Source organism: Musca autumnalis, unplaced genomic scaffold (genome assembly GCF_047663935.1).
Source record: "Musca autumnalis isolate F117 unplaced genomic scaffold, ASM4766393v1 scaffold_3, whole genome shotgun sequence".
Lineage (NCBI taxonomy): Eukaryota > Metazoa > Arthropoda > Insecta > Diptera > Muscidae > Musca > Musca autumnalis.
In genome coordinates this window covers 195,620,672-195,644,485 of record NW_027411866.1, presented here as the reverse complement: position 1 = coordinate 195,644,485, position 23,814 = coordinate 195,620,672, and the positions used below count along the sequence as shown (strand labels likewise).

Here is a 23,814-nt window from a genome sequence, read left to right as displayed (position 1 = left end):
TTTTCTACCTTACTTCTTTGGTCCATTGTCAAACCGAGAGGGATTTTAAATTTATCAACAGTTTTGTCTGTACGGACTTTGTCAGGTTTTTTCGCCCATTGATGGTGTTTAGGATTTATTATCGTCCATGTCCCCTGTCTTTACCTTAAGTGATCTAATTATAAAAGTTAAAAAAATGGTTAGGTCGAATTGTCCCACTTATTGAGATTTATATGTTTAAGTAAATTTGTAAATATATCGTTTTCCTTAGTCGGGGGCGCAACCATCGTTGCACAGTGTCAAATTTTACGAAAAACCTGTCCAAAATTCCAAAAAATTAATGGATTTTGACATAACCTTGGGTTCTTATGTTTTTCGGGTCGCTGGTTTCATTTTTGATATTATTTAAAACTCAGGTGGTCGTTCACCCATAAGAACGTTAAAAACTTGGGATTGGGCGTCGGGTTAGTAACCCTCCCTAGAAAAATGCAGCCTACTATGAAAAAACGAAAGAAAATGAAAACAAATCCCTATAAAGTTGACGAACCCCGCAAATATTTTAAGGACCATGATCTGCGAATCAGCACCTGGAATGTTCGCACTCTTTATAGAGAAGGTGCAGTTTACACATTGGCAGATGTACATACTTGAAAAGTACAAGGCCGACATTACTGCCATACAGGAAATACGATGGATTGGGAAAGGCGTCACTGCAACACCTAAAGGTGAGTTTGGTTGCGGATTTGTAGTTGATCGGAGGTTAAAACATCTGAAAGACTCGCTGCAATTCGATTAAAAGCACAATTCTTCAACATCAGCTTTATTTGCGCTCATGCTCCAACTGAAGACAAGGGCGAAAAGACCAAAGATATATTTTACGAGCGCTTGGAAGAAACATGCCCTGCCCATGACATTAAAATCATTCTAGGCGATTTTAATGCCAAAATTGGAAAGGAGAATATCTTTGGCCCAACAGTCGGAAAATTCAGTCTCCACAGTGAAACATCTGACAATGGTATGAGGCTGATAGACTCTGCAGCTGCAAAAACATGGTAGTTAGCAGTACCAGATTTAAGCATCTCGATATTCATAAGGACACCTGGCTGTCTCCAGATCAAAGAACAAGTTATCAAATTGATCATACTGTGATAGATGAAAGACATTCATCGAGCATGTTGGATGTACGATCGTTCCGAGGAGCAAACATAGATTCGGATCACTACCTTGTTGCAGCAAATGTACGTCCCCGTTGGACAAGCTGCAAACACAACAGATAGCCACAACATATTTCACTCAATTAGCCGAATTGTTTAATGATAGGACTCCTCGTCCCGATAACATATCAGCACAATGGCAAAATATTGCCCACTCCATGCAAACAGCCGCAAAATCCATACTTGGATACCAGAGACCTCCACCAAGGAATCCATGGTATGACCAGGAGTGTCGTGCTGCTACCGAAGAGAAAAATGCGGCATATAGGGCTACTCTACAATCAGTAAAAACGCGTAGCGCACGAGAGAGGTATCGGGAGAATAGGAGAGAGAAGAATCGTCTTTTCCGCAAGAAAAAGAGAGAAATGGAAAAGCGGGAGTGTGAAAAAATCGAGTTGTACAGGAGCCAGAATGAAGTCCGAAAGTTCTACCAAAGAGTGAAACATCAAACTGATGGCTTTGGTACAGGCACATCCTCCTGTAGAGACCAGCAAGGTAATTTGGTAACTGATGCAGATAGTGTGCTCAGGATATGGAAAGAAGATTTCTGCAAACTGTTGGTATCGGATAGTAGCGAAGACGGTGATGATACCACAGATCCAATCCCAGAAGATGGTATTGAATGTATACCGCCCAGCCAAGATGAGGTAAAGACAGCAATAAGTCGGTTGAAGAATAATAACGCAGCAGGAGCAGATGGCTTACCAGCCGAGCTGTTCAAAACCGGAGGCGACACGTCGATAAGGTGTACGTATCAGCTAGTTAGGTGAGCATCCTGTGTCTCGTCCATAAAAAAGAGATAAGACTTTAAGCTCCAACTATAGGGGCATAAGTCTTCTCCCTATCGCCTATAAGATAATGTCAGGGATAATGTGCGAACGACTAAAGCCTATGGCCAATGAAATAATTGGGCCATACTAATGCGACTTTAGACCTGACAAATCCACCATTGACCAGATATTTACCCTGCGGCAAATCCTAGGGAAGACCCAAGAGATGCAGATCGACACCTTCCACATTTTTGTCGATTATAAAGCAGCCTTCGACAGCCCTCTACGGCTGTCATCCGGCTTTGTAGAATGACATTAACTGATACTCGATCGTCAGTTAAAATAGGAAATAACCTCTTCGAAGAAGTGGCACAATATATACAAACAGCCATATCGTCGGTGTCATGCTTAAGTGTTCCATACGCCATTTGCCTGATTCGAGAAAAACTCAAGTTAATGTTTAAGGCCATACGGGATAAAAATGGTGCAATAATCCAATACTTTAAGAGCTTAGTTCTACTTAACTAAACTCATAGAATATATCAGTAGTTTATTTTAGTCAGATATCTGTGATAGTCTAGAAGTTATGGCAAATTTTTATAATTGCAAAAAGTTGCTGAATTGTTCCATGGAATCTTTTTTTTATGTTTTTGGCAGTTTGTGTCACATGGAACACGTTTTGTCACATTTCAACCAAAACACTTTTTATCAATCGTGTTCCACCTCCCTTATATGAAGTGCTACTGTGGAGTTTAAAAATCAGGACTTTAAATGAAACATTTATTTTTCTCATACAAATACAATAAGGACCATTATTATAGGTTTCTTTAACATTTATTTAAGTGATTTCCTCCACTTATCATTATTTTTTGTGGTAAAAATTTCGATCCACAAAACGGATTGATATTTTGCATTTTTAAGGTAACATAAAACATTTAAACGCGATTTTCTTATAATACCATTTTTGTAGTCGGTTAGCTTCAAGTAGAATGGACGTTTTTGCGTATATTTTTGTGGACTTACATCAAAATTTTGTCTTTAAACTATGGATTATTTGATTAAACGATTGATAAATGTTCGTTTTTGGTTTTAGAAACTATTATTCTTCAGTTTATAAAACAATTCCTTTAAACCAATTTGTTCCATACCCCACAATTTTCCGTAACTTGGCAAAAATGGGCAATTTTTTGTTCCAAACGCCATCATTTTTGGTGCGCAACAATTTTGTCTCTTTTTGTTCCATACGCCAAACGACATGGATATGGAACTAAAAAGTTCAAAGTTGTTTTGTTCCATACGCCAGGCTTTATGGATATGGAACAAAACGACAAAATTTTTTGGGTCACAAAGCGGATATGGAACATACTGGCATCTGAATATCTCAGAAACTATAAGAGATATAGAAAAACCGACCAAAAAATCTGAAAGAGCATGGTTCAAATCCTTGTAAGGTACCTTTACTTCTTAATGTCAAAAATGGCGTATGGAACACTTAAGCATGACACCGACGATATGTAACTTGCTTATGCCGATGACACTGACAACATAGGTCGATCGGTAAAGGAAGTAACTGATACCTTTGAAAAAGTCGAAAGGGAATCTGCTAAAGTGGGTCTGGCTGTAAACGGCGAGAAGACAAAGTTAATGGTGTCGTCGCGCAATGCATCCATAGAGATCGGCCAACAGTTGACGTTGGTTCCTATAATTTTGAGGTAGTAAGGGACTTCGTCTACCTCGGCACCGCCGTAAACACAACCAACAACATCAGTTGTGAAATACGAAGAAGAATAGTGTTGACCAACAGATGCTACTTCGGGCTGAGTAAGTACTTTAGGAATAAAGCCACATCTCGTCAAACAAAAACAACGCTTTACAAACCACTCCACTGTGGTTTAGCTTGTATGGGAGAGAGCGACAAAAATATTTCTAATCAAGATATCGATTTGACAATTTGACCGTAAACTCGTAGTGACTAGGAGAAAATTTCTTTTATTAATTTCAAGATTTTGGCTATATTTTCGAAGTGAATTCGCTGTAATTGGACATTTTGTGTTCTTTGGTGGTATCAAACATCTTGCGTATGTCTATGATCTAGAGAAGTCCATGTTTTGGTATATTCCCCATATAGACGTACCTCCCGTTTTTTTATAATTTAACGATTTTGGACATATATTCCAACTGATTGTGCTGCAATTTTACATTTCGAGTTTGTAATCTGTATCATACATTATTGTCAAAATTCATCAATATATGTCCACATTTTGGTATAGTCCTAAATATATCATGTTAACCCCCGATATTTGGCATATTAAAGTATTTGGCCTAAATTTCCTACAAAAAACGTTTGTAATAATCACTGGTAACAAGTATCAACAAAATGAGGCACATAATATTCTTACTAGGTGGGTTAACATATGGACCAAGGGTGTACCAGATTATATTAGATGTAAACAATGTCCTATAGGTCTCAAACAGGGAATATCTGGAAACTAAGATGTTTTATGAGATTTTTTACAATAAATACTAGCTACAGGATATCTCGATTAGGAGAGTTCCCAGATAGACTAAAAATGTACCAGGATATATAAACAGTAAACAAGACCACGCATGTGGTCCTGCTTGCCAATTTAACTATTCTACGTTGTTTAATTTATTTGGATGGAGCTTAAATCTACGGCAGGCAAGCCAATTTGCATGATGTTTATACATTTTTGGGTTCCCTTGTTCTGCATCCAGATTTTTAAAAATTCCTTTGCAGAGATAGTGTATACGATCTGACATCTTAGAGAAGTCATATCCCGCAACATCCACCTGAAGGTTTGCCATTATTTCTTCGAATACTGTCTGTCCCATGCTGGCATTGACAAAGTTTTTTGAATACCATATTTCAAAAACATACAAATGTGTAAACACACATTTATACTGTAATCCTAAAAACATCATTTTTATACCCTCCACCATAGGATGGGGGTATATTAAGTTTGTCACTACGTTTGTAACTACTCGAAATAATCATTGTAGACCCCACAAAGTATATATATTACTGATCAGCGTGCAATTCTACATCGATATAGCCATGTCCGTCCGTCTGTCCGCCTGTCCGTCTGTGGAAATCACTCTAGCGTTCGAACGGTTTGACGTAGGTGGATGAAATTTTGGGTAAATATGTTATATTTACGTAGGACTTTTGGTATTGAAAACGGGCTATGTAGGTCCACGCTTTCGTATAGCCCCCATACAAAATGACGCGTCGTCGTTTTAAGGAATTTTAAGATATTTGGCCCATTTTACCACCGAATATAATGTAATTTGGTACTTTGTGTCTCCAGAGGCCAAAAAATATTCCTACCAAAGTTGGGTTATATAGGTCCACGTTTTGGTATAGCCCCCATATAAGGCCCCATATAAAGTACGCGTCATTTTAATATATTTTGAATGTATTAGACCCATTTGACCACAGAATTGGTTGTAATTTGGTATTCTGTGTCTTCAGAGGTCAGAAAACATTCCTACCAAAGTTGGGTTAAATAGGTCTACGTTTTGGTATAGCCCCCATATAAGGCCCCTTATAAAGTCATTTTAATATATTTTGAATGTATTTGACCCGTTTGACCAAAGAATCGGTTGTAACTTAGTATTTTGTGTTTCCAGAGGCTAAGAAACATTTCTACCATAAAATGTTTATATAGGTCCACGTGTTCATATAGCCCCCATAATACAATATCTCCAGATTTTCGATATTTTGAACGTTTTAGCCTCATTATCACACCGAGATGGCTGAAATTTGGTACTTAATCTTCTTTAGGCGTATAAAACTTTCCCCCAGAAATTTGTAGGTATAGGTCCACGCCATCATATAGCCCCCATAGAACGGTACCTTCCGAATTTCGGTATTTTGAAGGATGTGGCCACATTAATCCACCGAAATGGCTGAAATTTGTGGTGGAGGGTATAAAAAGTTCGGCCCGACCGAACTTAACGCTTTTCTTACTTGTTTATAAAATAAGATCGAAATAAAATGCAAAACATTAACACCGATTGCTTGAAAACACCCAAAACCCCTATACTAAACATTCACAAAACTCCGAGTATACTCAGTATAATGAAAATTGAATACCGCTCGGCAACTTTTAGCAGACCAGATAATTTTTTTCTAATTCTGGACACTTCCACGAACATTTAAATAAAAATAACGTGAGGATCCGCGAGGATCCAAGGTACTAAAAGTCGATTTCTTTCCACAATATTAAATAAAAATCACTCACAAAAATACATTTCAAAAGAGATCAATTTTACTACAAAATAAAGATACAATTTTATGATGTTATCAATTAAAAATAATAAAAATACTATCAACTTTAACTTCCATTTCTTACTATAGTAATTTTACACATTACGTTTTTGTCACATCACTAGCAACTTGTCACTACGTTAAAGGAAATTTCAATGTCTCAATTTTTTCAAATGGAAATGCTCACTTCTGTGGCTCTGCTTTAGCTAGTATCGTTAGAAGTTGTAAAAAGAAAGCCGGAATACTAAAATTTGATGTGTCTACGATAGATTTGAATAGTTACAATCATAATTTATAGACATCAATTTTTGTATTTTTGTCGCTGGCTGGGACCACAGTGCACTGATACTACCCGTGCTGATGTATAGTTCAGAAGCCTGGGTACTTCCGCAAGCAGACAAGGCAGTGCTTGGTGTGTTTGAGAGAAAAATTCTTCGAAAGATCTATGGACCAATTTGCGTTGACGGTGAATATCGACGTCGTATGAACCACGAGCTGTATCTGCTATACAACGACATCAGTATAGATAAACGTATCGAGATGCAAAGATTGCGTTGGCTAGGCCATATCATCGGCTTACGGAACAAATGTTCTGTAATGGGCCAGCTAAGTAAGTAAGTAAGTCATTTTTTATTATAGAATAGAATACACCAAAACTCTATATCTTACCTCAACTCCAGAAACACATTTTAGGGTTAAAGTCGTACTTCACGTGAGTTTTAACAAAATTGTCATACAAATATCATTTTAGAAGAATGGCGTCAAAGACAAAAGTATTTTTTTCGCTAAATTTAACTATAAGTCACCATATAAATGAAATCTCTATTTGCATTACATACCAAGAAAATATCGGTATCAATTTTGCCAAGAAAAACCAAAAAAATTTAAATAGGAGTGCAAGGTTCTAGCGTTTCTACAGTTTTGGAAATATTTGAGTTAAGATTACTTGTAATCCTTGCTCTTTAAATATATGTTGTCTTTGGCAACTTTACTGACAAGAATGCGAGGAATATTTTCTTTTAAAAAAAAATAACCCTCGTGCGAGCCATAAAAGGGGTCTTTTCCGTTTTTCACAAATCTTTAAAATCCGATCGTATCAGATCAAAATAGAATAAATCAAATCTCTAAATTTCACCTAAACGACAGGATGTTACCCTATACTATATTCTAGCATTTTGGATCAACGAAAATATGTATATATCAGCAAGATAAAATAACACATAAAAATGAAAAGTGCAAATATGTGCAGGATGTTTCGATGGAAATTGGTAAAAAGCTTTTCCTTTTTTATGAAATAATATGGAAAATTAATTTTCAAGCCAATGAACTCATAAGTTTAGCAAATAAAGCGATTATAAAACAATAAGCCCCGGAAATTCGTCTATAAATAAAGAGCATTGTAGTACACGGGACTTTCCTGATCATTTTCTGAAAATTTAATGAAATTAAGTTGGGACCAAAGAAGTACCTGGTAGTATTTGCAAATATAGCGTTTTTTAAAAATATCGCGCAGGGGAGGTACCCCGCCCCCTCTGGAATTCAATAAAATATGTAGCCTGTTTTCGAGGACCATCCCTGTAGTTTTTGCAGAAAAAATTTAAATTGAACATTGAAAAAGTGTGCGTGGTAAAATTTTCTTTCCATAAAAACCTAAGTTGGGTTATAACGGCATTTGATTTTTATTCATAAAGATATAATTGTGAAGTACCCCGCACCTTCGAAATTCAAGAAAATATGCATCCTATTTTTACCGGATGCCATCCCTGTACATTTAATGAAAATTTCAGGAAGATCGGTTCAGTACTTTTGTAGATGTAACATATTTTAAAAAGTGGGCGTGGTCAAGTCTTTGTGTCCCAAAAATAGGGTAAGGTCGGAGACACAGTCACAATTGTCTCGCAAATTTGATTTCCAACCCGATACATTGGTAATTACTGTAAATATATCATTTTTAAAGAAAAATGGGGTATAGGGCAAGTATCCTGCCCCTTCCGAAATTCAACAAAATATGTTGCCTATTTTCACAAAGGGCCATCGCTGTACAATCCCTGACAATTTCCGGAAAATAAATTCAGTAGTTTTTGTAGAAAAGGTAAAAATTGAAAATTAAAAGTGGACGTGGTTAAATTTCGATTATTAGTAATGCTCGGGACCGGAAGCATTACGGATAATAAATTTTCCCGGATATTATTCCTCATATATTTTTAATAAAAAAATAAGCATTCTTGCAAATAAGAGCAATTATGAACTTAACGTGGAGTTTAAAAGATTAAAACTGTTCTAAAATAATTCATTTGTGAATTGTTTTGGTTCACTGAAATTTGATCGAAATATACGAAAACAATTATTATATTATTATTTACGCTTGGTGTGATACAATATAATAAAATATATTTATTTGTTCCATAAAAATTTTGATTTGTGGAGAGCTAATTCCTAGGGGTAAAGGTGTAGGGTATCACATGATCGGCCCCGTCCGACTATAGCCTTGGCCTACTTGTTATTTTATACTCTTTATTTTATAGTTTCTATTTTATGTTTTATATTTTTTATATTTTATACTTTTTATTTTATATCTCATATTTTATATTTATATTTTGTATTTTACATTTTATATTTTAATTTTTCTTGTATTTTATATTTTATATTTTTATTTATATTTTATATATTTTTTATCGACAATATAGGTCCAGTCCCTCCTTTTCTTATTTCTATTTATAATCTGCGTAAAGTTGTCGTAATCCTTCAAACTGACATTCTTAGTAGCACAACATCCGAAAATATTTAGGAAAATTGAAAAATAGCATTTTATTACAACAAAGGCGTAATTGCTGCTTCTTTCTAAATGAATTACTTTATATCTTTTGTATTCTTTTCTTATTCACATCTTTTGCAGCTAGACTCCAAGTATGAATTCAAGAGTATGTCTGCCATGTATGAAACCACAACACCTGCCTTTGGCACAATGCTGACTATTTATATTATAATTAATCAAACATGTTCTATTCAAGTGCATATACCGTACATGGGATTCCACTTTTCTGATCCCATAAACCTATAAAATATGGTATTTTTGTTTTTTTGAAATGTGATAAATTTTAGTGCTGTTATAGTTAGAATTTTAGTAAATTTTCCCTTGTCGATTCGGGTATGTTTGTGGGAACACATGCTAAAATTATCAGGATGTTTCATAAAAATTAAATGTATAAATATTGGTAAGTTTGTGATATAGATGGAAGATAAGTGGGGCCTCTGGTTTGCTCCAATTCATAACCAATATTACTTAGCAATAATTGACTATTTTATAACGTCTCAAAGCCATAGTAGCAAAATGAAATTGTGACATATTGGCAGTGCAAAATTTAATTATAATTATAATAAATTTAATATGTATAATTTTCAATACTTGAACGTTTGTTCTAAACTCATATTGGTAAGATTTTTATTCCAACGATACACACATAGTAGACTCAGCGTGTCGAATTATTTCGAAAAACTAATTCACCAGTCATACATAGGCTAGTAATCTCGAATTAAACACCAAAACTAATTGATTTAGACGAAATGATTTATTATAAAAAAAATGTTGGGTTATACCCAAACAACAATTAACAAATATATGGAAAACAATTACAAACGATATGTTGTATCGGCACTGCTAGTCAAATTGATTAGCGCTTTTAATGAGATCTCAAACGATAACGCTTAACAACGCGATAACGATAACCATCTTGTCCAAGACCTTCACTGGGGGGCAAGTAGGTTTGTTGGGGTTGAGCGGGAGGCAAGTAGGTTTGTTGAGGTTGAGCGGGAGGCAAGTAGGTTTGTTGAGGTTGAGCGGGGGGCAAGTAAGTTTGTTGGGGTTGAGCAGGAGGCAAGTAGGTTTGTTGAGGTTGGACAGGGGGCAAGTAGGTTTGTTGTGGTTGGGCAGGAGGCAAGTAGGTTTGTTGAGGTTCAGCAGGAGGCAAGTAGGTTTGTTGGGGTTCAGCAGGAGGCAAGTAGGTTTGTTGAGGTGCCATTGGGGCTTCATAATTGTATCCACCTTGTTGGATTGGACCGTTATAACTATAACCAGAATCCTGCTTGGGGTAAACATAGGCACCACTCAAATGAGAAACATCAGCAGCAGCAACACTCAAAAGGGCACAAACCGTAGCTAATGTAAATTTCTTTAAAATGAAGAAGAAACAAGTGCGTTGAAATTAGATTTCTATTTTCGTTTGAAACTCGCTTTTGAACACTCACCATTTTTGTAATGTTTTCTTGTTTGATGTTAATGGAGTAAAGACTAAAGTTGAATTGTTATACTTTTGGTAAATTCAAACTGCTTTATATACATAAGTTTTTCGGAGCAGATTATATTTTTTGTATGCTTCTTTTCCGTTTATAATTATAGCGACATTGAAACACAAAATATTCATCGATACGAAATAAGAGGTATTAAAAATGCTATATAGTTATAATCATTTTAAAGCGTAACACTTTTTTTCAAATTTCGGAAAAGGCGCAAGTTCTTTTTTAAATTTCTGTGCAAAGAACATTTCATTATCATTGAATAGTTTGTTAAAAACTATTCAGAAATGTGGCTAACAAATGTTCTAGAAATAACCATCAACTAAATACAAGTAATAAAGCGTAAATTGCCATCAGGCCGAACTATATTATGAAGTGTACTAAACGATAATGGAATAATTAGTGTCATTTTTATGAAAGTACTTAGCTTCTCCCCACGTCATGACTTATTCTTAAGAAGAGTAGAAATTGTTAATTGTAGATTTGTACATAACATATTTTAATATTGTTTCTCGTGAAATCCAAATGATTAGTTTGTGCTAACTAACAGCAAATTATTGTACCTTTCATTAAGACGTAGATATATATGTAAAATTTTTTGTGGAGAAATTATGCGAGTACTTTGTACACATAATATCAAGTTAAATTAATTTAGTCAGCAAATTTAGCAAAAAGCTTCAAAGTCGGCGGAGCCGAATATATGATGTACGGGAACTATATACACAGAAAAAAAAATTACTGAATTTTAGGAATAGTGTAATAATGTTCATAAAGTCTTGCCAAGGTTCTGCATTTCAAGAACGCCTTTCATTTCAATTTTGGCGAGTTGTTTTGTTTTTATTGACTAACAACTCCCACACACCACCAACCAAACCAAAGACAAATTTTGCTGATTTTTATTTAATATTTTTATTTTGTATTATTGTAATTTTCCGTTTCTTCTAATGATTTTCACCACAGCAATTATCGTCTTGTGAGTATAGCAGAACAATATAAACCATATGTACATGCATGTTGAGTCTATCAGCACTAGGTTGAGATATTAGATGTTGCCTTTATATTAAAAACTGTAGATGCGAACTATGTCGTATAGCCAAACACTTTGTTTTTTTTTTTTTTTTAATAAAAGCACTGTAGTTAAGTGTAAATCGTTTACTTGTATTTCCCCTTCAAACATTTGCTATATGTTTCTTGTCCAATAATTCACTTGAATACGATTGCACCAACGAATGCAATAGACGCATTCTTATCCAAAAAGATCAAGAAGAACTGTTCCACTCATTAGATATTCTTTGTGCGTGGATAATATGGATAAGCATGAATGCAGTCGACATCTTTTTTCAAATGACAAAATTAATGTAAGCTAAAAGACATATACGTTGATATAATAATAATAAAAAAATAGGAAATCAAAAAGTGTTTTATTTGACTTGTTTGGTGTCAATACATGAATATGAAACCAAAACCAATATGGGTCCATTTTTTCCTATAGCCCCCATAAAGCGGTACCACCCGATTTAGTTCAAATCTATTAACTCATTTTTAACACAGTTGCAGTTGACAAATCGAACTAAAACTTTGCACACTTCTTAAATTTGGATGACAATACATGAATATGAAACCATAACCAATATGGGTCCATGTTTTCCTATAGCCCCCATATAGCTGTACCACCCGATTTCCGGTGTTTTGAGGATTTTGTCTTCATTTATAGTTCCAATTGGCTATAACTTGCCATTTGGAGTTCCCAATTGTACAGAAACTCGCTCACCAAAAATTGTAGACATGGCACAGTGGATCCACTTGTATGGAGAAAGTGGCCAAAAATATATTTTATTTATTTATTTTTTTATTTTTATTTATTTATTTTATAATAATATTTTTTGTCTGAAAATTGGTAAAATTTTTAATATAGATCTTATAGCGTTCTTCCTGGGAGACACGTACCATCAACGTAAGACAAATTTGGAAGAAGATTTCTTCATCTTGCCACTGATGCAAATTATGCTAATGTACGTGGTCAGATAACAGAGCTATATGCTAATATATTCATAGAAACCCTATTCTTGGGCAGCTTTAGTCAGCGACCCACCATTTATAGTCTGGCACTAGATGGCAGCTGATTTTAATATTGAATAATTTTAAACCTATGACCTACTTTGGAAAATTATTCCCGAGGTGGGCACTGGTGGGCATCATGACTAAAACCTTATGTCAACTTTAAGTATATGATTGAATTGACATTACAAAATACACTAAGAAAATATGCAGCTAACTAGAATTCCACCACACGCTAAAACACTACTTTTTAATGAAAATTAGGCTATTACCTCCTCCTTCAAAATCCACTTTAATATTTAGCTATACGTATAAGTTTCGCGATATTTTGAATATATTTACTTGCACTTAAAATATAGGTTGTACTCACAACAAAAAATATTAGTCAACTGTTCCGAATTTTGAAGCTATTCTTAAGAAGATCGCGTTCGAATGAAACAAAAATTAATATGAAGCATTGTGGCGTTTTTTTTAATTGGGATAGCGTTTGCAATTTTGTTTTTTCAAAATAGTCTGGCTTAATCCCATTGTTGTTGTTTTAATATTTTAAAACAACTATTTTATTAGTGGAAAAGATTTGGCATTGTTCGCCAAGGGGTAAGGCAGGGAATACTATAGTTTCGATCCACGACACTGGATCTCATCAGTTCCCTTGTTTCTTGTTTGTGGATATTCTCCACCGAAGTTATTTTTCAATAACTTCTTCAACAAGAAACGTTTTATACCCAAACATCAATCGTCAGCTCGAAGTATAAAGGTAAGCAAAGAAAAAAGTTCAATGAGAAGTTTTTCCTTGGCAACCTCATACAACTTAAAAAAACGCCACAATGCTTCAAATTGAAGACACTGGCACGACGTGTGTTGTTTTTGCTGTAAAGCAGACCAACCAAATTTTGGTGTGTGCATTTGTCGAAATTCGACAACACACACAAGTGGAAGAGGTTTGAATTGTTTCGCAGACACTTTCGTCGGAGTTGTATGAGGTTGCCAAGGAAAAACTTCTCATTGAACTTTTTTCTTTGCTTACCTTTATACTTCGAGCTGACGATTGATGTTTGGGTATAAAACGTTTCTGGTTGAAGAAGTTATTGAAAAATAACTTCGGTGGAGAATATCCACAAACAAGAAACAAGGGAACTGATGAGATCCAGTGGCGTGGATCGAAACTATAGTATTCCCTGCCTTACCCCTTGGCGAACAATGCCAAATCTTTTCCACTAATAAAATAGTTGTTTTAAAATATTAAAACAACAACAATGGGATTAAGCCAGACTATTTTGAAAAAACAAAATTACAAAAATTAATATATTTTTAAAAAGGTCCATTTCATAGCTGTCAGAGTTGCCAGATGTTGCAACAACATTTTCACATTAATTTTTTTATTTTTGGACAATGGGTGGATCCACTGGGCATGGGTCAGATTTTGGTGTAGTCCCCATATAACGGTACCACCCAATTTCAGGCAATTTAAAGTTTTTATCTTCATTTTCGGCATAAATTGACTGTTGTTTGGTTATGGCCAAAAAACGGTCAGTGGTCAAAAAATTTATTTACTAAAAAGATAAAAATAAAAATAATTAAGAAAAATTAAGTTACAGCGATTTATTTATAAATGTACCTAAAACTAGAAAATAATTTTTTATCATGGAATTTCTCCGTTTAGCGTTGTCACAATTTTTAATTTAAATGCAAGCGATTCCATCATGAAAAATTATTTTCTAGTTTTAAGTGCATTTATAAATAAATCGCTGTAACTTAATTTTTTAAATTATTTTTTATATTAATTTCTGTTATTGTTGATCTGTTGCGGAGTTAATTCTTAGTTTGTGGTATTTTGTCTGAAGGTTTTTTTTATTATTTAACTCTTTATTTTATCAACGTATGTCTTAGAAATACTCAGGAATTGTCGTTTATGTTAATTTTGTCATTTGAAAAATGTGATGTCGCCTGACCTGGTAATCGAACCCTGCGCATTCAGTTTGCAAAGCGAGCATGCATACTGAACCACCGTCGCATATAATCCTCTACAGACAAATGTCTTTTTTGTTCAATTTACGTTATTTTTGCAACAAGAAATATTTTTTCGTTTTTTTTATACCCTCCACCATAGTATGGAGGGTATATTAAGTTTGTCATTCCGTTTGTAACACATCGAACTAATCATTTGCGACCCTATAAAGTATATATATTCTTGATCAGGATAAAATTTTAAGACGATTTAACCATGTCCGTCCGTCCGTCTGTCCGTCTGTTGTAATCACTCTAGCGTCCGCAATAATTGAGATAGAGTGCTGAAATTTTGCACCGGTAGGTCTTTTTTCCATAGGCAGGTCAAGTTCGAAGATGGGCTATATCGGTCCACTCTTTGGTGTAGCCCCCATATAACGGCACCTCCGGATTTGAGGTATTTTGACGTTCTTCGCCAGATTTGCAGACCGAATTAACTATAATTTGGCACTTGGGGTTCCTAGTGATCAACAAACTTATGTCCCAAAGGATATGGGTATAGGTCCATGTTTTGGTATAGTCCCCATATAACGGTACCTCCCGATTTTAGGTACTTTGAGAATTTTGGTCACAATTTTTAACCGAACTATCTGCAATTTGACATTGGGGTTCTCAGTGGTCACGAAATATCGCCACCAAACATCGTCAACATAGGTAAATGTTTTGGTATGGCCCCCTTATAACCGTACCTCCCGATTTTCGGTATTTTGAGCATTTTAGTTACAACTTTTAACCGAACTAGCTGTAATTTGACATTAGGGGTTCTCAGTGGTCATGAAACATCTTCACGAAACATCGTCAACATAGGTCCATGTTTTGGTATAGCCCCCATATATCGGTACCTCCCGATTTTCGGTATTTTGAGAATTTTAGCTACAATTTTTAACCGAACTAGCTATAATTTGCCATTTGAGGTTCTCAGTGGTCGTGAAACATCTCCACGAAACATAGTGAACATAGGTCCATGTTTTGTCATAGCCCCCATATATCGGTTTCTCCCGATTTTCGGTATTTTGAGAATTTTAGCTACAGACAAATGTCTTTTTTGTTCAATTTACGTTATTTTTGCAACAAGAAATATTTTTTCGTTTTTTTATACCCTCCACCATAGTATGGAGGGTATATTAAGTTTGTCATTCCGTTTGTAACACATCGAACTAATCATTTGCGACCCTATAAAGTATATATATTCTTGATCAGGATAAAATTTTAAGACGATTTAACCATTTCCGTCCGTCCGGCTGTCCGTCTGTTGTAATCACTCTAGCGTCCGCAATAATTGAGATAGAGTGCTGAAATTTTGCACCGGTAGATCTTTTTCCATGGCAGGTCAAGTTCGAAGATGGGCTATATCGGTCCACTCTTTGGTATAGCCCCCATATAACGGCACCTCCGGATTTGAGGTATTTTGACGTTCTTCGCCACATTTGCAGACCGAATTAACTATAATTTGGCACTTGGGGTTCCTAGTGATCAACAAACTTATGTCCCAAAGGATATGGGTATAGGTCCATGTTTTGGTATAGTCCCCATATAACGGTACCTCCCGATTTTCGGTACTTTGAGAATTTTGGCCACAATTAACCGAACTATCTGCAATTTGACATTGGGGTTCTCAGTGGTCACGAAATATCGCCACCAAACATCGTCAACATAGGTAAATGTTTTGGTATGGCCCCCTTATAACCGTACCTCCCGATTTTCGGTATTTTGAGCATTTTAGTTATAACTTTTAACCGAACTAGCTGTAATTTTCCATTTGAGGTTCTCAGTGGTCACGAAATATCACCACCAAACATCGTCAACATAGGTAAATATTTTGGTATGGCCCCCTTATAACCGTACCTCCCGATTTTCGGTATTTTGAGCATTTTAGTTACAACTTTTAACCGAACTAGCTGTAATTTGACATTTGAGGTTCTCAGTGGTCATGAAACATCTTCACGAAACATCGTCAACATAGGTCCATGTTTTGGTATAGCCCCCATATATCGGTACCTCCCGATTTTCGGTATTTTGAGAATTTTAGCTACAATTTTTAACCGAACTAGCTATAATTTGCCATTTGAGGTTCTCAGTGGTCGCGAAACATCTCCACGAAACATAGTGAACATAGGTCCATGTTTTGGCATAGCCCCCATATATCGGTTTCTCCCGATTTTCGGTATTTTGAGAATTTTAGCTACAATTTTTAACAGAACTAGCTGTAATTTGCCATTTGAGGTTCTCAGTGGTCATGAAACATCTCCACCAAACATCGTCAACATAGGTCCATGTTTTGGTATAGCCCCCATATAACGGTACCTCCCGATTTTCGGTATTTTGAGAATTTTAGGTACAGTTTTTAACCGAAATAGCTGTAATTTGACATTTGAATATATTATGAACCCCGAAGGACAGATGCGCCGTGAGTCGAACTTCCGCGTTATGGCGTGATGAAATTTTTGTTAGAGACCCTGTGGGCCATCAGGAATTAGCGTTATATCTTTGTTCACTGTTGCTTAAGTGCTCTACAAAAACAACAAACAAAGATATAATGCTAATTCATGGTGGCTTACAGGATCTCTTGCAAAAACTTCATCACGCCATAACGCGGAAGTTCGACTCACGGCGCATCTGTCCTTCGGGGTTTTTAATATACACACACCAAGGGCTTTCATCTCCACCTAAATTGTGAAAGGACCCTAATTATTCCATTTTAATTAGGACTATTTTATGGTGGAGGGTATAAAAAGTTCGGCCCGGCCGAACTTAACGACTTTTTACTTGTTTAAACATGAGTTTGTTAACAGTTTTTGGCTTATATGACAATGGTTTTGTACCACCAACGTAAGTACTAACCTCCAAAGTAACAATAAAAAAATAATGCTGTAATAACAAACTACATTTGAAAGAAGATAATTTCGATGACAGCGAAGCCGCTACACAGCAGATATGCCTGATGAGACTGTACCAAAGGCGAAACATAGTGGTGGATGTGTGGGTTCCAATCTTCGGCTTTCCTTTTCACTTGCGAAAATCATCGGGCATTAAGCTCGACTGCAACGAGAAATTAATTAATAAAAGTAATTTTATTTATTGTTGTCTTATTAGGACGAATGTCATTATTTATGAAAGTTTTTAAGAAATTGAATTTTTAATCGAACTACCATGACCTAAGGAGTTTTGTATTGAAAAAGTGAATTCTAGCGAAGTCAGAAAGAAAGTTGTGTTATCTTATTAATCCCATAGTCGTTGTTTTAATATTTTATTAAAACAACAAGGATAAGGAAGGGAAGACTATAATTTCGGATCTCGCCACATGTCCTCATCAGTTCCCTGGTTTCTTGATTTTCAACAAGAAACTTTTTGTACCCAAGTGTAGATTGCTCGCTCCAATACGAGTATATACGTGTCCAAAGAAACACTATGCTCGAGAATTTCTTTGGCACTACCTAAACTCGAGCAACTTCACTTGCAAACAAAACTAAATATTTCCCACTGCTATGCGTTCGTTGAGTGTAAACGAAAAACACATAACTAATTTGTTGGTATTGCTTATGGCAGCAATAAGCCACACTTTTGACGGTGCCCGGTCTTTTTTCCCACTAATAAATTAAAGTTGTTTTAAAAATATATTAAAACAACGACTATGGGATTAAGCCTGACTATTTTAAAAAGCAAAGCAAATAGAAGAAGCCAAACCAAATAAAACGCCAACCCTCTTGAAAGTTATTTAATTTTTGAAGAATATTAAGACGAAAAAATGTTTATGCGTATTTGGAATTTGTAACTGTCCAAGGGAAATATATTGAAATCTCGTCCACTCTTCGAGAAACTTACTTTTAGTAAAATTTCCAATTATAAGTTTGGGCGAGAAGTGAACCAAAATCAAAATGTTTATCTGATTTTATAGCGGTTCTTTTGGTCGCATTTATAGTACGAACGGCGAGAAATGGAACAAAACTGTTGTGAAAATCCCAGTAAAATCTTCGATGCAGAATCATGAGTTGAATCATGGGTGCAAGTGATCTGGCATGTCATCTTTTTGTCATTTTCACTCATGAATTTTATATGAGCGGATCCTAAACATGTCATTTTAACCAATGCATTGACATGTCATTTTCACCAATGCTTTGGCATGTCATTTTAACCAATGCATTCAACGTCATTTTCGCCCATTCTTTGACATGTCATTTTACCCATGCTTTGGCATGTCATTTTCACCAACCCCTTGGCATGACATTTTCATGTCTTGTTTGGAGAAATGCTCTATTTCAATATAGACAAACAAAACTCTTTATTAATTCAAACGAATTCACGAAATAACTACAATTAATTGATCAGCAAAAAGTTTACGTTCAAAATTGCAATGTAATCACCACCGCTGCAACGCAAAAGATTACTTCCTCCGTTCTCCGCAACTGATATTCTTTCATCTTACAAAAGGTTTTTTCTATTATCTTCCCATCACCAGTTCAAATTTCGACATGGACTCCAAAAGTACTCCTTTAAGTATTTTTATTTCGTAAATTACTTTTATTTTATAATTTTATTATTTTATAACAACATTTTTGAAATTTATACTCTTATGTTTAGTGACGAAAATATGTAGGGATCTACAACCCGGCTTGCTTTAGGGATCTCTAAGAACAAAATGTAACGAACGGGGAGGAGACACTTTTTCTGGAAAATACCATTTTTGCTTAATTAATTTATTTTTAATTGTTTCTTTCCCAAAGTCGTTTCTTCTTTATTTTCAGATTCTTGTTCCTTTTCGTTTCGGACTTTTTTTCAAATGCCAAGAAGCGAGTTTTTATTGATTTCGTTCTATGTATGTCAGATTTAGAACAGACAAGAAGGAAAATAGCAATGTGTGCAGTCCGATTCTATTTTTAGCTCGATAATTGGGGCTTCATTTTTATTGCAGACATTTCGAGCTTCATACAATACCAACTGTTTAGAAGTTTTAGTTGTCTGATATGCAGGAAATGTAAGACAACATCACGACGACAGTTCTATCAACTTTGGTCTGTTCCAGAACCTGCAAGAATCTACTAATTTTTACTACGATAACCATTTTTCCTTTATGTCAACGGAAAAAAATAGTAGAAATTAGTAGATTTTTGCAGTACTGGAACATACCAAAATGAAAATAAACAGGTGTGTAAATAAAAACACAAACATCATCTCTATTGGAACGATGGAATGGGTACAAATGCAGATGAAAAGATCGGATTTATCACGACTTCCTTTGCATTGGTTCAAATCCTAATGAAAAGATCGGATCTTTCACGACTTCCTTTGAACCAATGCAAAAGATGACATGAAATCAAGTCATCGCAAAGAACCCCTTCCTTAAAATTTTACTGGGATGTTAAATTTTTTCTTTGATTCAAATTTGTGGTTGTGGTCTATGACAAATCTGTCCTTTGCTCTTCGTAACATTTTCGTCATTAACTTTCATTCCCAAAACGAATTTTTCGCCCTAAACTTTGATTTTCATATTTTTGCGCAGTGATGTTTACACCCTTAACACTAAAGAGGGTATATACACTTTTATACGACCAAAAATGTGCCTCTTCGAAATAATGGTATTAGATCCCAAGTATATTTGGACGAACTTCATTTTAGTCAATTTGGAGTCGATTTAGCCACGTCCGTCCATCTGTCTGGCTGGAACGCACGATAACTCTCGAACGGATCAACCGATTCGTAATATTTTACCCAAACTTAGTTTAAGTTCGAAGATGGGCCATATCGGTCCACTCCTTCGGGTACCTCCCACGCAAAAGTTCAAACATGTTCTGTAAAATGGTGCGATCGATTTGGTCCAAACTTTGCACATCGTAATATTCTTACCAGACATAGATCAGGTTTGAATATGAACTACATCGGTCGACTTCTTCGGGTACCTCCCACACAAAATTCAGAAAAAGGAAAGTTTAAGAGCTCCTCTCGGACCGTTTTGAATTTTTTTTCAGCAGGTTGTCATTGCGGCTCCCCTTACAACTTTTTTCGTGGCAAGTCTATACTTCCTGAGATAATGGCCTAATACTCAAAGAAACCCGGACGACACCAACTAAAATAGGAAATCCGGAAAATAACTCTCGCATCATCAGTCATGTATCAGATTGAAATATGGACTATATCGGTCCTCTCCTTGGGTACCTCGCGCACAAACTTTGGGAGGACTCGTCTCGAATCTATTTGAATTATTTGTAGAAGGTAATGGCCCGAACATTCTGCAGGCATAATAAAATGGCTAGTGTCAAACTTTTTCAGAAAATGTGTTTCAAACTTATCCCCAGTTTTTGTAACTTATTTTGTTCGTTCGTCTATATTCGTAATAATTTAGGCATTCATAGCTCAGACCCCAGATGACATACACATCTAATTTTTGGTATACCCGTTCCATATATCGTTAAGGATACCACATTTAAAAATCAGCGCTCTACATTTGCGCTAAAGCGAGTAAATCGATCTAAAAAATTTGACAATTCGTGTGAGAAGAATAAAAATTTTTACAAAAACTGGGGGTTAGTATAAGGTTTTTAATAATTCGAGTTCTCTATGAATCAGAAGTTAGCTTACTAAAATTGTTATGCCAATGATTTGGTATAGCCCGACGTTACGGTACCAACATATTCCACGTATCTTGAACCAAACTCGTGATACAAAATCAATATATTTTATATAGGGCATAATTATTGTGTTTGCTTAATTTTTTTGGACATGGGCTGAGGGCAAATCTCCGTCAGCACAGCTGACTGATACTTTTTTACTTGTTGTATATTTGATTGACCGAATGTAATTCTTTTCATTTTAGGTCATCGCTTCACGCTGATGTTTGGCACCCTCAAGAAAAAGGGTAAGTAATTTTTTGCTTTAATGTTTTTATTTCGTATAAAAAATCGGAATTAAGACTAAACAACAAATTTAACAATTTAATAGTAAACAATATTGAAATTCACAATCGTATGTATCACTATTTGTGTCAGAAACATTCTTTTCATTTTTTAATGAGATCTGAAACGATAACGTTTGACAACGCGATAGTGATAACCATCCTGTCCAAGGCCTTCACTGGGAGGCAAGTAGGTTTGTTGGGGTTGAGCAGGGGGCAAGTAAGTTTGTTGGGGTTGAGCAGGGGGCAAGTAGGTTTGTTGAGGTTGGGCAGGAGGCAAGTAGGTTTGTTGGGGTTCAGCAGGAGGCAAGTAGGTTTGTTGGGGCTGGGCAGGAGGCAAGTAGGTTTGTTGGGGCTGGGCAGGAGGCAAGTAGGTTTGTTGGGGCTGGGCAGGAGGCAAGTAGGTTTGTTGGGGTTGAGCAGGAGGCAAGTAGGTTTGTTGGGGCTGGGCAGGAGGCAAATAAGTTTGTTGAGGTTGAGCAGGAGGCAAATAACTCTGTTGGGGTGCAGCAGGAGCATCATAATGATAGCCACCCTGTTGGGCTGGACCGTTATAGTTGTAGCCAGAATCCTGCTTGGGATAATCATAGGCTCCACTCAAATGGGAAACATCGGCAGCAGCAACACCCAAAATGGCACAAACCAAAGCCAAAGTGAATTTCTGTAAATTAAAAAAGAAAAAGGATTTAAAATTTACATTATCTTTTTTATAAAATCCAGATGTTGTTGATTCTCTGAATACCCACCATTTTAGTATTGTTTTCTTAATTGCACCTTATGCAGCAAAAGATGAATTGGAATTGTTATAGTTTCGTTAAGTACCAACCGCTTTTATACATTCAAACATTTTTCAAATTATTCTTCATCCATATGCTGCTGTTGATGCGTCCGCTTCTCTTGTGTTTACTTTTAATTGGACTCTGACATTGAAACTCCTCTTGTTACGTTACGAAATTGAAAAACAAAACAAAAACTCGAAAAAATAACACACATTGAATGGAATAGCCAAAATAATGTTTGTGCGTTCAAAACAATGAAAAAGCCCAAACCAAGAATTACACCACAAAAGCCAATTGCCAAAAAATGCCAAGTCATGTATGAAGATTAACCGAAGATGATCGATAATTTCTCAGAATTCAAAAAAATTCAAATTGCTCGCTTAGCCCTAATGTATATTAGGGTAGTTGTTTTATTTTGTATATTTAAGTTAGAGATGAACCTTTAACCCTTTTATAGCATAAAGTCAGCATTCAACACGGTGGCATGTCTCTTGAGAACTTTTGGCGTCATTATTTCAATACAATTACCACCAAATGATACGCATAAAAATGTAAAAATCAAGATTTTGAATGTGGAGCACTCTCAAAACCCAAAGTTTGTTGTATAGTTTTACCACTACCACCCTAATGTATACCAACAAAAAAAATGTTTTGTGAAGAGACACTTAGTCTGCGTCTATTGCAGGCACAAAAAATTTAAGATTTTTAGATATAAACAAAAAATTCCTCTGCATAGCATAGTTTCGACCTCAATGTCGATTTTATTTATTTTAGGTTAACATGCAAATTACTACTCTTGATTAGTCTCTTCTACTCTATTTCAAAAATAGAAATAATCAAAGCCTTTATAAAAACAATAATTACAAACTTAATTAAGTCAAGGATATTTAAACTTTTAATCAAATACTTCGATTAATTTGATTAAGAGTTTAAAATGTTGGGTTCTACTAAAATATAATTCGAAAATTGATTAGATTTTGGGAAGAGAATTAATTGTATGAACACTAATATAGGAAACATTATATTTGTTCTGGTATATTACCATATTGAAGATTGCTATTCCCAAGAATTAATTAATTTTTCAGACTCTTATATGAGTATGCAACACTGAAAATGCAAACAACTTCTAGTATGCATTTTTTGAAAGTACATATTGAGACTACAAAAACCCTAGTAGGGTTTTGTCCTGTCAGATCCATTTCGGATTTTATGGTCTCATCTAAACCGGACTAAAACTACAGATTTTTGCATTTATCGGACCTGTATCTCAGAAACAATTAATTAATTAATTAAACAATTGCTATCTTTGGCAATATTGTAGCCCTAAACTACGAGTAGTAAAACTTTTCTTTTGAACAGACTACATATAAAAAACTCCATCTAGGGTATCAAAATTGATAAAATATAGAAAATTTTACATAATTGCTGAAATTCTGGTCAGTATCGGCTAAATAATTGGGAGTTGAACCAAGTAACCTTTTGAAAAAATCGTCCAAATAAAGTTCTCAACAATTCTTTAGAACATTCTGAAACTCTA

The 23,814-nt window shown here is 35.3% G+C and overlaps 2 protein-coding genes across 2 annotated transcripts; both read right to left on the bottom strand.

The window, feature by feature from the left end:
- Positions 1-9,934: 9,934 nt before the first annotated feature.
- On the bottom strand, positions 9,935-11,791 carry LOC141398394 (uncharacterized). Its single transcript, XM_073975679.1, has 2 exons — positions 11,723-11,791; positions 9,935-10,423 (listed from the first exon to the last, which is right to left on the bottom strand). The coding sequence occupies exons 1-2, from the start codon at positions 11,789-11,791 to the stop codon at positions 9,935-9,937; spliced, it is 558 nt and encodes a 185-aa protein (XP_073831780.1).
- A 9,680-nt stretch (positions 11,792-21,471) lies between these two features.
- LOC141396882 (uncharacterized) lies at positions 21,472-22,435 on the bottom strand. The gene is made up of 2 exons (XM_073972572.1): positions 22,245-22,435; positions 21,472-22,159 (listed from the first exon to the last, which is right to left on the bottom strand). The coding sequence occupies exons 1-2, from the start codon at positions 22,245-22,247 to the stop codon at positions 21,611-21,613; spliced, it is 552 nt and encodes a 183-aa protein (XP_073828673.1). The 5' UTR covers positions 22,248-22,435; the 3' UTR covers positions 21,472-21,610.
- Between the last annotated feature and the right edge of the window lie 1,379 nt (positions 22,436-23,814).

What these genes read in the sequence shown, in the direction of transcription:
- LOC141398394 (XM_073975679.1), bottom strand. Translation starts at nt 11,791, where the DNA reads ATGCGTCTATTGCATTCGTTGGTGCAATCGTATTCAAGTGAATTATTG. An exon ending in ACAAGAAACATATAGCAAAT is followed by an intron (nt 10,424 to 11,722) that starts GTTTGAAGGGGA and finishes TTCATTTTAAAG; the next exon opens with AAATTTACATTAGCTACGGT.